This window comes from Staurois parvus, unplaced genomic scaffold (assembly GCF_062004578.1).
Source record: "Staurois parvus isolate SC_StPar_1 unplaced genomic scaffold, SC_StPar_1.0 ptg000415l, whole genome shotgun sequence".
Lineage (NCBI taxonomy): Eukaryota > Metazoa > Chordata > Amphibia > Anura > Ranidae > Staurois > Staurois parvus.
The window spans coordinates 2,763,041-2,776,065 of NW_028318211.1; the positions used below are offsets into that span (position 1 = coordinate 2,763,041).

General features: G+C 40.2%; 1 gene segment (V, D, J or C); it reads left to right on the forward strand.

The window, feature by feature from the left end:
* Window positions 1-1,887: 1,887 nt before the first annotated feature.
* LOC149454862 (T cell receptor delta constant-like) lies at window positions 1,888-12,222 on the forward strand. The segment is given in 5 exon segments: window positions 1,888-1,958; window positions 2,441-2,698; window positions 4,510-4,581; window positions 5,142-5,258; window positions 11,789-12,222. Coding segments are annotated over 4 exon segments (516 nt in total).
* The last annotated feature ends 803 nt before the right edge of the window (window positions 12,223-13,025 follow it).

Genomic DNA, 13,025 nt, shown 5'->3' on the forward strand with positions numbered 1-13,025 from the left:
TGACAGGCCCTGCTGGTTTGCCCCAGGTTCTCTTCCCAAGTGGGCGCACTAGCAGCCAGGCACAGAGCAATTCAGACAGTCTCACAACTTAACGGCCAGGCACAAAATGTATTTTTGTAGTTTAATGCTTGTTGAACTTGGATGGGGTGCAGGGTAAGCTTTGGGATACTCTGAATTTTAGTGCACAAAATAACCAGAGGACACTCTTTGCCCCTTCTACTCTCTTCAGGGTAACTCTTTTTTGGCAAAGAACAGGAGAGCAGCAGCCCTGGGACTTCAAGCAAAGGAAAAGTCCAGTCCCAATTCAGCAACACTAGAGCTGACACTCAAGGGGTTAGAACAACAGACAGTCACAAGGATCCCACATCTAGGCCTATACTCACAATGTCCTCGTATACTTGGATGCCTCTGTCCAATGTCAGCCCGACCAGTCTCATTTGAAACTCCAGGCCAGGTTGTCAGTGAGTCTCTTTGATTTGGCTCCAACTACCTCCATCAATTATACTCCCCCGTTCTCACTGAGCTGGGACCCCTTTTAACACCTGCATATTTAATCTACACTGCCCAGCAGGGTCACAGCCCTCCAGGCTGGGATCTACTCCTTCTGGACAAGAACCCTGTTGCTCTAGGTCCCAATCTATTTACGCATTCCTCAACCATCTACTTGGCATTCTTCCCCCCCCCCCAGGGATTGCCTGATACTACATAAATATTCAGGCCAAGGCTCTGCCTCTTTCAATCCTCTACATTTTATAATCCACTAGAAGGCAGGAGGAAGTAGTCAAGCCTGCAGCCAGTGAAACCCTGTACAGCCAAAAATAATCACACACCACTCCAATGATTACGGAGGAGCTAAATTTACCTGACCCACTCTAGTAACCTATTCTAGGAGGGCACTACACTTGTATAAAGAGCATAAAAGAAAGGCATGCTATACATATTATAATGCTTTGCCTTCCTTGTGCAGACCTGTTTCAGAGTGGGACTTTCTCCTCGAGCTGATGAATATAAGTTTTGCATAATTGAACTAGACTTTTGTTATCTGGTCCCTTTAAATTACTGCCACAAAGATGCCCTGCTGATATGAAGAGGGCAGTGTGATGCAGCAAGACAGCCAGAGCTCTACACCACTAAGGCTATGACTCCACCAATGATAGAAACTCCATCCCAGTGCTGGATACTCAAATTCATGAAAGAGCCCTAAATGATATCTGTGTTTACATTATAAGTTGATAATCTTCACATGGCCAAAGAAAAGCTGTCCATATTAATGTGCATGCAACATGTACACGTCCACATTTTCCTACAAATTATTCAAAGACCTGCTGGTCTAATTGATGCAAATATTTAGTAATTATTGTAAATATTGATTGAAGTATTAATCTGTATCGTTTTGGCTATATTTGTTATTTTGTCCAGTTATTAAGCAATATTCTGAATGTGAATTTCGTAATATCATTATTGTTGTATGAATATAGATATACAATGTTACTTATATACATTGGGTTGTCTATTAATTCCATATTGCTTTGCCTTGTTCTTTTAACAAAGCTGTAATGCATTGTGCATGTGGGAGGGCCATATACAGGATCTTTGCTATTTGGATCAGGTACCAGACTGACAGTGGAACCAGGTGAGAAAATACCTATATTATATATGTGTGTATTTTAAACAATATTTGTGTTACTGTGCTATATGTACAATCTAATATCATATACAGTTCATATACTATAGATGCAGTCAATACAATTTAATGCTGTATATTTTAAACTATTATATTAAAATATATGTTACTACCTATTTTAAACGGGTGCTACCTGTATCTGTAGCAGTAGGGAAATTACAGGTTTAGAGTGAATAGGGTTAACATTTGAGTTTTTGGTGGGTGATGTGCAGCTGTGTGAGGGAGACGGTAGCTCTAACCTTTGGAAAAGGCACAAAGCTCACAATTCAGCCAGGTAAGTGTTTTTTTATTCATGTTTATTGCATATGTTTGAATGACCAACATAAATTCATGTAAAATACCACTATAATATATAAATATAACATTACTATAATATTCTAGACCTCTTACTACACATAGTTCATGCTTATGAAGCTACAGAGTGCCTAGTGTGGAAGTTTGCACATATGCTGTATTTTAAGAGTTTAGCGTTTAGTTGAAGTTTAGAGGCGTACATGTTGTAATATTTTAGAATTTTCCTTACATTGTAAAAAAAAAAGTTTATCTTATACCTAAGCAGCCAGTTTTATGACTATAAAGAGAGTAATATTTATTAAAATGAACTTACTGAATATTAAAACTAGCATTCTTAAAAGGGAAAAGTAAGGAACTGTGAGAAGCAGATTCAATTGTTTTATTCAAGCTTGGTGGAATGTCAGATGTGGGTAAAAATAGACAAATATAGAAAATAATAACCTCCTTGTCACTTTGTTCAAGATGTCAAGACTACCAAAGCTCCATCAGTGTTTATGTTGATGCCTAAAGAGGAATTCCCTTCTTCAGCCTGCTTGGTGGTGGATTACTACCCAAGTGGCATAGAATTTAGTAATAGTACTAACCTACAAAAGGAAATTCCTTCAGTCCTTACCAAGAAGGGACTTTACAGCACAGTCCTTGTTGAAGCCACTGAATCAAGCAACTTTCAATGCAAGGTCAAACACCTTGAAAAATGGGTGACCAATCTGGACCTGAAAGGTGACAATTCAATAATTGTATTTATCTGCTATGTGATATACAGGTTATTAGAACTATAAAGAGTATTAATAAAACAAACCCGAATGTGTATTCAGATGTAAACAAAGTCAGCAAGAGGTCCTTTTGCAGAAATTATTTTTTTAACACTTAAATGCCTATTTCAGGCAAAACAATCCACATCTGGACAACATTATAACTGTAGATTGAACATTTTAGGAGAAAATAGTAAAAAAAAAAATCATCTCTCTTAGTTAATTATATCACCCAGTAAAAACACATTATACTATATCATGTCATTAAAGTAAATAAAGTAAATAATGATGGCTGCAAGTACATAAGATACTGTAATAACAAAACAGCAACTGTAAATTACATCACATCAGTACAGGACATTGTATCACCCATCAAGAACATATTTGATTGCAGTATTATATTATCTCTCCAGCAAAACATGATGCAAAAGCATTTTAAGATAAATAAGAACATCTAATTATATAACACCGCAACAGCATCATATATGACAGAGCAGTTTATCCTGCCTTTATTATCTATCCCCATTTCCCCTCATATTCCGTCACCACCACCTTTCACCTAGTTTAAAAACCCTCGTAATGCGCAGCACCATCAAACTCTACCCATCCTAATATGCAACTCCATTCAGAAGTTTTTTTGGACTGTAATGTGAAGCTCCCTCATGTACAGTAGAAACAAATAACCTTCCTAATGTGCAGCCACATATTCTGCCACCATCATCATCTGTCACCTTTAATGTAATGACCCCTCCCGACCAGGGATGGACTAACAACTCATGGGGCCCCCGGGCAATAGGGGATCATGGGGCCCCTGTGTCCTTGCCCAAACTCAAAAAAAGCCCATGCAAAATGTACCAGGGGCATCTCATGGGGCCCCTACTGACCCCGGGCCCTCGGGTAGTGCCCGAGTTTCCAAATGGTCAGTCCTCCCCTGCTCCCGACTTTATCCAACAAATTCGGCCCTCACCCCCAAAAAAGTTCTCTGTTTTTGTTGGTAAGTATAACTGCTCTTTTTGCATCGTTGATCAGTATAAACACTCCCAATACACTTGTTCCATTGTTTTTCAACTACAGGCGTAACTCGGTTTACGAGTTTAATGCGTTCTGCGGGACTTTCCGTATTGTGAAAAATTCATAAACCGAAACGCGGTTTCCCATAGGAATGCATTGAAAATCAATTAGTTCCGGAGGTCAGAAAAAAGTCAAAACAAGTATTTTATCTGTTCAAAACTCTTTATAAAGTGCACTTTAAAGGCATAAATACTGTACAGGGACATGATTAAAAATTAATTTGTAAATGCATTGAAAACCAATTAATCCGTTCTGGAGGTCAAAAAGAAGTAAAAAAAAGTCTTATCTGTTGAAAACTCTTTATAAAGTACATTTTAAAGGCATAAATACTGTACAGGGACATGATTAAAAAAACATTTGTAATTGCATTGAAAACCAATTAATCCGTTCCTGAGGTCAGAAAAAAGTAAAAAAAAGTCTTATCTGTTGAAAACTCTTTATAAGTGTAGTTTAAAGGCATAGTACTGTACAGGCAAATGATTAAAAAAATTTGTAAATGTATTGAAAACCAATTAATCCATTAATTTCAATGGATTTTCATTTGTAAACCAAAAATTACATTAACCGAGGCGTTCGTAAACCGAGGTACGCCTGTAATTGTGGTTACGCACTAGAGATTTCAGTAGCGCTAATGACCTATCAGATTTTGCCTGTGTAGCTAAAAAAAGGAATTTTGCCTTTACAAAATTTTGCGTTCATTTTTGACAGATGATTACAAACAGTTTGGTGGGGAACAGGCTTCAGAAGTCACAGAGTGTGAGGAGACAAGTGACACCTCTGGTTAGTATTACTTTTTCACTCATTACATTTATGTTAGAAAAATTAATGAAGAAAATCAAATGTTGTTTCATGTTTCAAATTAGTGTCAGGGTGGGGGCATTACTTGTGCAAAAGCCTCTTTTTGAGGGAATCTAAGCCTCTCACATTACATGCCAGGGTGGAGAACCAAAAGCCAGCAGGGAGATTAAAGTGATTTTAAAGGCTGGAGGTTTGTTATTTGGGTTTTTTTTACCTTAATGTATTTTCCGGTGCTCATCCGAAGCAACTACTATACAATTTCCTTACAGAATGTTACTCTTACTACGCTTTTTGCATTCCAAATTAAAGCTTGAGCAGCTTCCAACTCAGTACTTTTAGGATTCATTATACTCCTAATAAAATGTTTCTATTATGCCAGAAAAAATGTCTTACACCTCATGGTGGTACTCAGAGGGTTCAATAAAACCGTCTACATCTATTCTATGTACTGTATGTTGCTGATTTTGTCCCAGCAGGTACACCAACAATTTGAATTGAAATTACAATCACTATACTCATTAGGCATTTTTCTTTTCTTCCAGCTCAGAGCACTGAAAGGGTTAATGTGCGCTCTATAACGGTGCTGGTGATGAGAGTGCTGTTTGCTAAAACTGTGGTCTTCAACCTGATCTTGAGTTTAAACGTTTTCTTCACGTAAGGTGAGGTTTCCGTTACTAGCTAATTAAATTATCTGCCTTGTTCCACAATGAGGTAAATGCCCAAAGCCACAGGGTGCAAGTATGCAAGTATATGTATAAAATGAGAACAATTGCTAGCAGGTATTCTCACTGTTAATCATAATACAGAGATGACATAATTGCAGGCATAGCCTGAGAGTACAACAAATGGGTACTTCAAGCAAAATTACACTCTGTAAACATATTTACACTGCTGCAATATAGAAATGTATAAATACATTTATTAGAAAATAATAATGTTATATAATAAAACACAACAGTACAAACAGGCACACTGACAATGTTAAAAGCGTACACATATTACTTGGGAAGCAGTTTTTTCGCTATTCCACATTTTGTTACATGTGCAATCTCATGCTGCGGTGATTTCTGGTACTTATGGAATGTCTATCCTGAATTATTTTTTTCTCTGTAAAACTTGATTATTTATTTTTAAATAAACAGTTAAAAAAATCACACACATATGACCCCATCTACAGTTCATAATCAGCCAAGTATTGCAGCTGCCTAGAGACTCAATAAGATTTCTATACTGTATTGACCCCAGTCAATTCATACATTTTAAAGCAAATTTTCACTCAGTAGATGGACTAATCATCATTGCACTCCTCCCCTCCTCTAAAACGGCATTTTGATTTGTTTAATTTTTTAAATAAAATCACCTAGGAGAGAATGACATCTTCTCTCTGAAGCCTCCTGGAATATCCCCATCATATATCCCTAGAGACTGCAGGGGCACCCAGTGGTGGGTGATACGCATCATCAAGGGGGCAGTTGCCTGAACCCAGTAGAGACATTGAGTTCCCAATGATGTCAGAGAAGATGATGGCAGTGCAGGACCCAGGCTGTAGCACCTAAGCAGCGGATCAAAGCAAGACAACGCTAGTTTTCCTGGGAGGGTGAGAAAATTAATCTAAGAGAAACCAATGTAGCACACTCTAGCTAAGCTAACCTTCATAGGGGCTGCGAGTTCCTAGCCCATAAGGAGCTGTTGCTACTGTTCCGCAATGACTGACAGCTTTCAAGCAAAAGAACAGACCAGGATCTGTTTCTGTAAATAGGAAGGCATTTGTCCCTGTGCATTAATTCAGTCAAGTTGGGCATCTCATAATCTCTATTACCGGCATAATTTAGGGGGATCTAGAAGCACAGAAGCCCTCAAGAGGGTAGTGCAACATCAGCATGACAGATAAGGGGTCTTTGTAAGTGCACTATCACATAAAAGGAACCACTGCAACAAAATATTACAAATAGATCATATAATCTGCAGTCAGAGTCACTAAATATACCAAAGATTTGTTCAAGATACATGGTGGAAAAGTTGGTCTGTCATTAACAGAATTGGTGAAGTGACAGACTTCACCGTATCACGGCTGTACGTTGCTTTGTTAAGTGTGGAGGATCAACTGAGAAATTTAGTGTTTAAAAACCCAGTTGCTCATATGCCTGAATGATCACTCACCGTCCTGCAATGTAGTGGAGGTGGATGGGTGAGCAATTGTATTCCAAATGATGGAAGCAAGTAGACAGGCATAAACATTGCAAAGAGCAAAACTGAACATTAGCAGTTACAAAAGAGAAGGCAAGCACCAATCAGTGGAAGAACCACCCAACAAGATAATATGGATCTATATTATAACAAAGTTGAAGCAAGTGGGAACAACAGCAACTCAGCCACGAAGTGGTAGGCCATGTAAAATGACAGTGTGGGGTCAGCGCATGCGGAAGAGCACAGTGCGCAGAAGTCGCCAACTGTCTGCAGAGTCAATAGCTAAAGACCTCCAAACTTTGTGGGGCCTTCAGATTAGCACAACAGTGCATAGAGAGCTTCATGCAATGGGTTTCCATGGCCAAGCAGCTACATCCAAGCCTTACATCACCAAGTGCAATGGAAAGCGTCGGATGCAGTGGTGTGAAGCACGCCACCACTGGACTCTTGAGCAGTGGAGACATGTTCTCTGGAGTGAAGAAACAAGCTTCTCTGTCTGGCAATCCAATGGACGTCTTCTGGGTTTGGTGGTTACCAGGAGAACAGTACTTGCCTGATTACATTGTGCGAAGTGTAAAGTTTGGTGGAGGGGGGATAATGGTGTGGGGTTGTTTTTCAGGGGTTGAACTTGGCCCCTTAGTTGCAGTGAAAGGAACTCTTAAGGCATCAGCATACCAAGTCATTTTGCACAATTTCATGCTCCCAACTTTGTGGAAGCAGTTTGGGGATGGTCACTAGTGCACACAGCAAGTCAATAAAGAAATGGATGAGCAAGTTTGGAGGAACTTGACTAGCATGCACAGAGTCCTGACCTCAACCCAATAGAACACCTTTGGGATAACTTAGAGCAGAGACTGTGAGCCAGGCCTTCATCAGTGCTTGACCTCACAAATGCGTTTCTGGAAGAATGGTCAAATATTCCCATAGACACCCTCCTAAACCTTGTGGACAGCCTTCCCAGAAGAGTTGAAGCTGTTATAGCTGCAAAGGGTGGGCCAACTCAATATTGAACCCTACGGACTAAGACTGGGATGCAATTAAGGTTCATGTGCATGTAAAGGCAGGCGTCCCAATACGTTTGGCAATATAGTGTATACAGTACTGAGAGATATTAAGAACCACCAACATTACTGTATTTGTACTTGAATCGCCACTGTTTCTGAGTTCAGGTTCAAGAGTATTTAGAACCATTCCTGCAAGTATGCCACAGTTCCTATCGCCATTGTACTAGTACTAGTGCTTGCATATTGCATATTGATTGTTCATTTACAGCCAAAAATACAAAAATCATTTAACCCTTTCCTGGACTCTGTGTGCTGTTCCTCCAACTTGAGTACCCAGTTCCTAGCACACCATGGCTCCCTTAATAGCGTCCCTAGCACTAGTACCAAAGTTCAACAGCTCAGCAGTTATAGAAATGGTTAGAGAAAAAGGACCACCAGGGATGTGCTGATATAGGCACTCTGGGCAAACTGGTTCCAGACCAGTTCATTGGTTGGGTGAATGTGGGCCCACTACACCCAGTGGCCAAAATGTAGTAGAGTTATCTGAAATACCTCAGTGAGAAAATATACTGCATTTTTGCCACTAGATGGACTAGAAGAAGTCCCTCCTCACAGGCCTACCACTTTGCAGGCAATCCCCTCTTCAGTCTATCATGAATGCTGCTGCCAGACTCATCCACTTTGCCAACCGTTCAGTGTCCGCCACCCCTCTCTGCCAATCCCTCCACTGGCTTCCCATTGTCAACGAATAAAATTCAAAACATTAACAATAACATACAAAGCCATTTACAACTTTGGCCCGAGCTACATCACTGATCTTGTCTCCAAATATTACCCAAAACCTTCCTCTTGCTCCTCCCAAGACCTCCTGCTCTCTAGTTCCCTTGTCCCCTACTCCCATGCATGTCTCCAGGACTTCTCCAGAGCCTCTCCCATCCTCTGGAACTCCCTACCCCAATCTGTTCCGCTATCTCCTACTCTGTCCACTTTTAGACAATCCCTGAAATAAGATGGAGCTAGGGGCGTACTGACAACTCATGGGGCCCCCAGGCAATAGGGGATCATGGGGCCTATGAAAAAGGTACCAGGGGCATCTCATGGGGCCCCCTACTGACCCCGGGCCCTCGGACAGTGCCCGAGTTTCCAAATGGTCAGTCCGCCCCTGGATTGAGCTGGCAATCATGGGAAATAATCTATTACAGAAAGTATGGGGAAATTTGTCCAGCCTGCATAAATGTGTGTGCCATTTATCCAACTTATGTTTTATAAATAGACCCCATAGACCAACTCGTAAAAAAAGAAGATACTATATATACCTTTCCAGCAGACGTAACATTTTGAGGTATTGCAGATCTCTAGCCATTGCTGGTATCTGACATATTTCGGTGTATCCATTACCTGATCCCCCTATGCACACTGCTGTTTCTTAGGGATCAGCTGGAAGAATCACTGAGAGAAAGATCAAGTATTGGATAAACCCAGAAGCATTGGATACCAGTAGATCTGCAATACAGTGAAGTGTTAGGCTACTGTCTGCCAGAAAGGTATTTATTTTTTCTTTTTCAGGTTGATCTCAGTGTCATTATGCTAAGATAGTCACATGGTCACCTCAAGGGATATGTGTACTTTTTTCAATATACACAACCTTTTTCTCTAGCTTCCAGGGTGAATGAGACCCACGCTCAGTCACCACAGATCCATCCTTACCTTAGTATCACCACAATGTCCTTTAACCAGTTCCCTACCGCACTATAGGTGAATGACGGCTACAGCGTGGTCGTCCAGTTCTGGGGGGACGTCATATGCCGTCCTCCCAGAAAGCGCCCTCCGTGAGCCCCCTGCATCCTGTGGACACAGCTGATCACATGACCTGGTAAAAGGCCAATCACAGTGGCCTTTTGCTATGTGATCAGCTGTGTCCAATCACAGCCGGCCACCATGTAAATACACTTGCCGGTTATTAGCAGTACTTTCCTTACGCTGTCACAGCGCGAGATAAGTACTGCTGATAACCGGCAACTGTCAAAGGAGACATCTGCACTGATAATCAGTGCCCTGATTATCAGTGCAGCCCTATAAGTGCTTATCAGTGTCCAACAGTGCTGCCCATCAGTGGCCAGCAGTACTGCCCATCAGTACCCAACATTCTGCCCAGCAGTGCTGTTAATCTGTGTCCGTCAGTGCCGCCAGTCAGTGCTATTCAGTGCTACCTATTAGTGCCCATCATTGCCGCCTATCAGTGCCCATCAGTGCCGCATATCAGTGCAGCATCATCAGGGCCTCCTCATCAATGCCCACCAATGCCGCCTCATCAGTGTCACCTCATCAGTGCAGCCTATCAGTGCCCATCAGTGCTGCCTCATCAATGCACATCAGTGAAGGAGAAAAATTACCTGTTTGCAAAATTTTGTAACAGAAACTAAGAAAACCTTTTTTTTTCAAAATGTGCGCTTTTTTTTGTTTATAGTTCAAAAAATAAAACACTCAGTGGTGATTAAATACCACCAAAAGAAAGCGCTATTTGTGTGAAACAAAATTCTAAAAATTTCATATGGGTACAGTATTGCATGACTGCGCAATTGTCATTTAAAGTGCGATAGCGCTGAAAGATGAAAATTGGCTGGGCAGGAAGAGGGTGAAAGAGCCTGGTAGGCAAGTGTTTAAAGCCATGTTATGCTAATTGAGGTGTACAATAGTGTTTTGATTTTGTTTTTTTTTACTGTTGAGTGGGGGGACATTCAACTTTTTGCTGTGGGGCCCTGTGATTCCAAGTTATGTCCCTGCATCAGGCATCAAAAAGCTTATAGCTCCAGATTTGTATGAGAGCAGTATGATGGCATCAAACAGGGGATTCCATCTGACAGGAAACAATGGCAAAATATCAAGAATGGACACTTCCAAAATGCAGGGTTGAGGAAATTTGATTATTCCAGGCAGGATACCACCCCTTCTAGCAGTATAAATTTGATTATATGAAGCAGCATTTCAAAAATGTAAAAAGTAAAGTTGTCAAAATGTAATGAAACACTTCAACAAGTGAATATCACTCATATCTTGCATGGGTCTTTGTTTTATTTTTGGGGACTCTGCTTGCATATTAAAGTACAGTATATGTCCCATTTGTTCTATTTAGCTGCATAAGTTCCTATCACGTTAATGTGCACTTAACCCTGATCAATAATGTGTAAAAAACTTACTGAAGCTCTAAGCAGTTGTAATACTTGGCTGAATATGAAGTGGTGGATGGGATCATATGTGAGTTTTTATGTGCTTTAATTTTGTGTTGGTGTGGCTGTTTGTACTATTGTGATTCAATATATGGCATAAACCTAATTATATATTTCCATTTATCTGGTACAGATACAGTATGTTTACAGAGAGTAATTATGCTTGAAGTACTCGCTTGTGTATCAAGAGCATCTGTATATTATTACCATAGTATGAGAAAAATGGATTATCAGTAGTTTCAGCAGACAAATAAATAATCTGATTGGGCAGCACAGTGGCTAAATGGTTAGCACTTTGGCCTGGCAGTACTAGGGTTGCTGGTTTGTATCCCAACCCCGGCACCACCTGCCTGGAGTTTGCATGTTCTCCCTGTGACTGCATGGGTTTCCTCAGGGTACTCCGGTTTCCTCCCACACTCCAAAGACATGCTGGTAGGTTAGTTGGCTCCTGTCTAAATTGGCCCTAGTATGTATATGTATGAATGTGAGTTAGGGATTTTAGACTGTACGCCCCTTGAGGGTTAGGGACTGATGTGAATGTATAATATATGTATGTAAAGTGCTGTGTAAATTGATGGCGCTATATAAGTACCTCAAATAAAAAAAATAAATAAATAATAATATCCACCAGAGGGGCACAAGGGAGGTTGCAGTGTGGGCCCCACTTAGGAATGGTTCAAATGCATCTATAGCTCCTTTGTACAATGGTAACTTCTTCCCGGTAAAAGCCAGAGAACTCTAAAACTCATGACTATTGTATTCTCTTTGCAGTTTCTGGCAGATAAGATTTAATACACCTGCTTGAACATCGCTGACTTCTGCCCAGCCTCAGAAGCCAATTCTATTGAATACCTTACCTATATAAACTGCAAATTCTTTACTTTAACTATATAAACTTCTTCACAGTTATTCTACTCAACTTTTTTTTTCTGGAAAACTGTTTATCTTTCTTAATCCCAGTATAAATCTTATTGGACAATGTGGTTGATGTACTGCAACTGGAGGGTGCAAAATCTGGTGCAGTTCCGCATAGAAACCAGATTTTGCACCCTCTAGTTTTAGTAAATCAACTCCAATGTATCTTATGTGGCTTGCTTTTGTTATTATGTAGAATGCTTCCTATGTGTTTTGTATGTCTAAAGAGCATACTTAATTGTTTATTCCAAGTATAATGATGGATAATCTAATAAATTACACATCAATCATGTTGTCAGTATTTCTTTAATAACCCAAATTTACAGAATTTTTTTTTTTACATACTGAGAAATCTGTATGTGAATTTAGGTATCTACTACACTTCCCTTGATATGAGCACACTCATATAAAACATGCTACTGCTATCAAAAAGCAGTGTTCATATATCTATTTGGCTCTCCAGTGGCATAACTAAAACTATACAGGAATAATGCAGTTATATACTACATCTTCACTCCTCATTGGAGTGTATTAATCCCAGCACTGGTTTAGACCCTGTTGGAGCGGAGGCGTAACTGTGGGGGATAGAAAATCAAGGAAATGGATGGATCATGTTCTGTCTCTTTAATCAATGTTTCTAGTAACTTGAATCTCCTAGTTCCAAAAACAAAATACACCTCTAAAAAACAATATTTTCTCCAGAGTTATTATGTGTGCCAAGCTAAATCAATAAGAAAGCACAAATTAAATCCCCAAATATGCTGTATATACAGGGGCGGACGACAACACATAGGGCATCCGGGCAATAGGGGATCATGGGGCCCCTGTGTCCTTGCCCAAACTCAAAAAAGGTACCAGGGGAATCTCATGGAGCCCCCTACTGACCCTGGGCCCTCAGGCAGTGCCCGAGTTTCCAAATGGTCAGTCCGCCCCTGTGTATATATCAAATACTCAGCACTATAAATAATAAATACAGTATGTGTATGTTTGTATCCTTGCTACATGTTTCCTTGTATGTAAATCAACATGCAGCTAAACCCTCCTATTCTGCAATAAACCAGACTGAATGTAATCTTGAAGCTTTATTAACAAA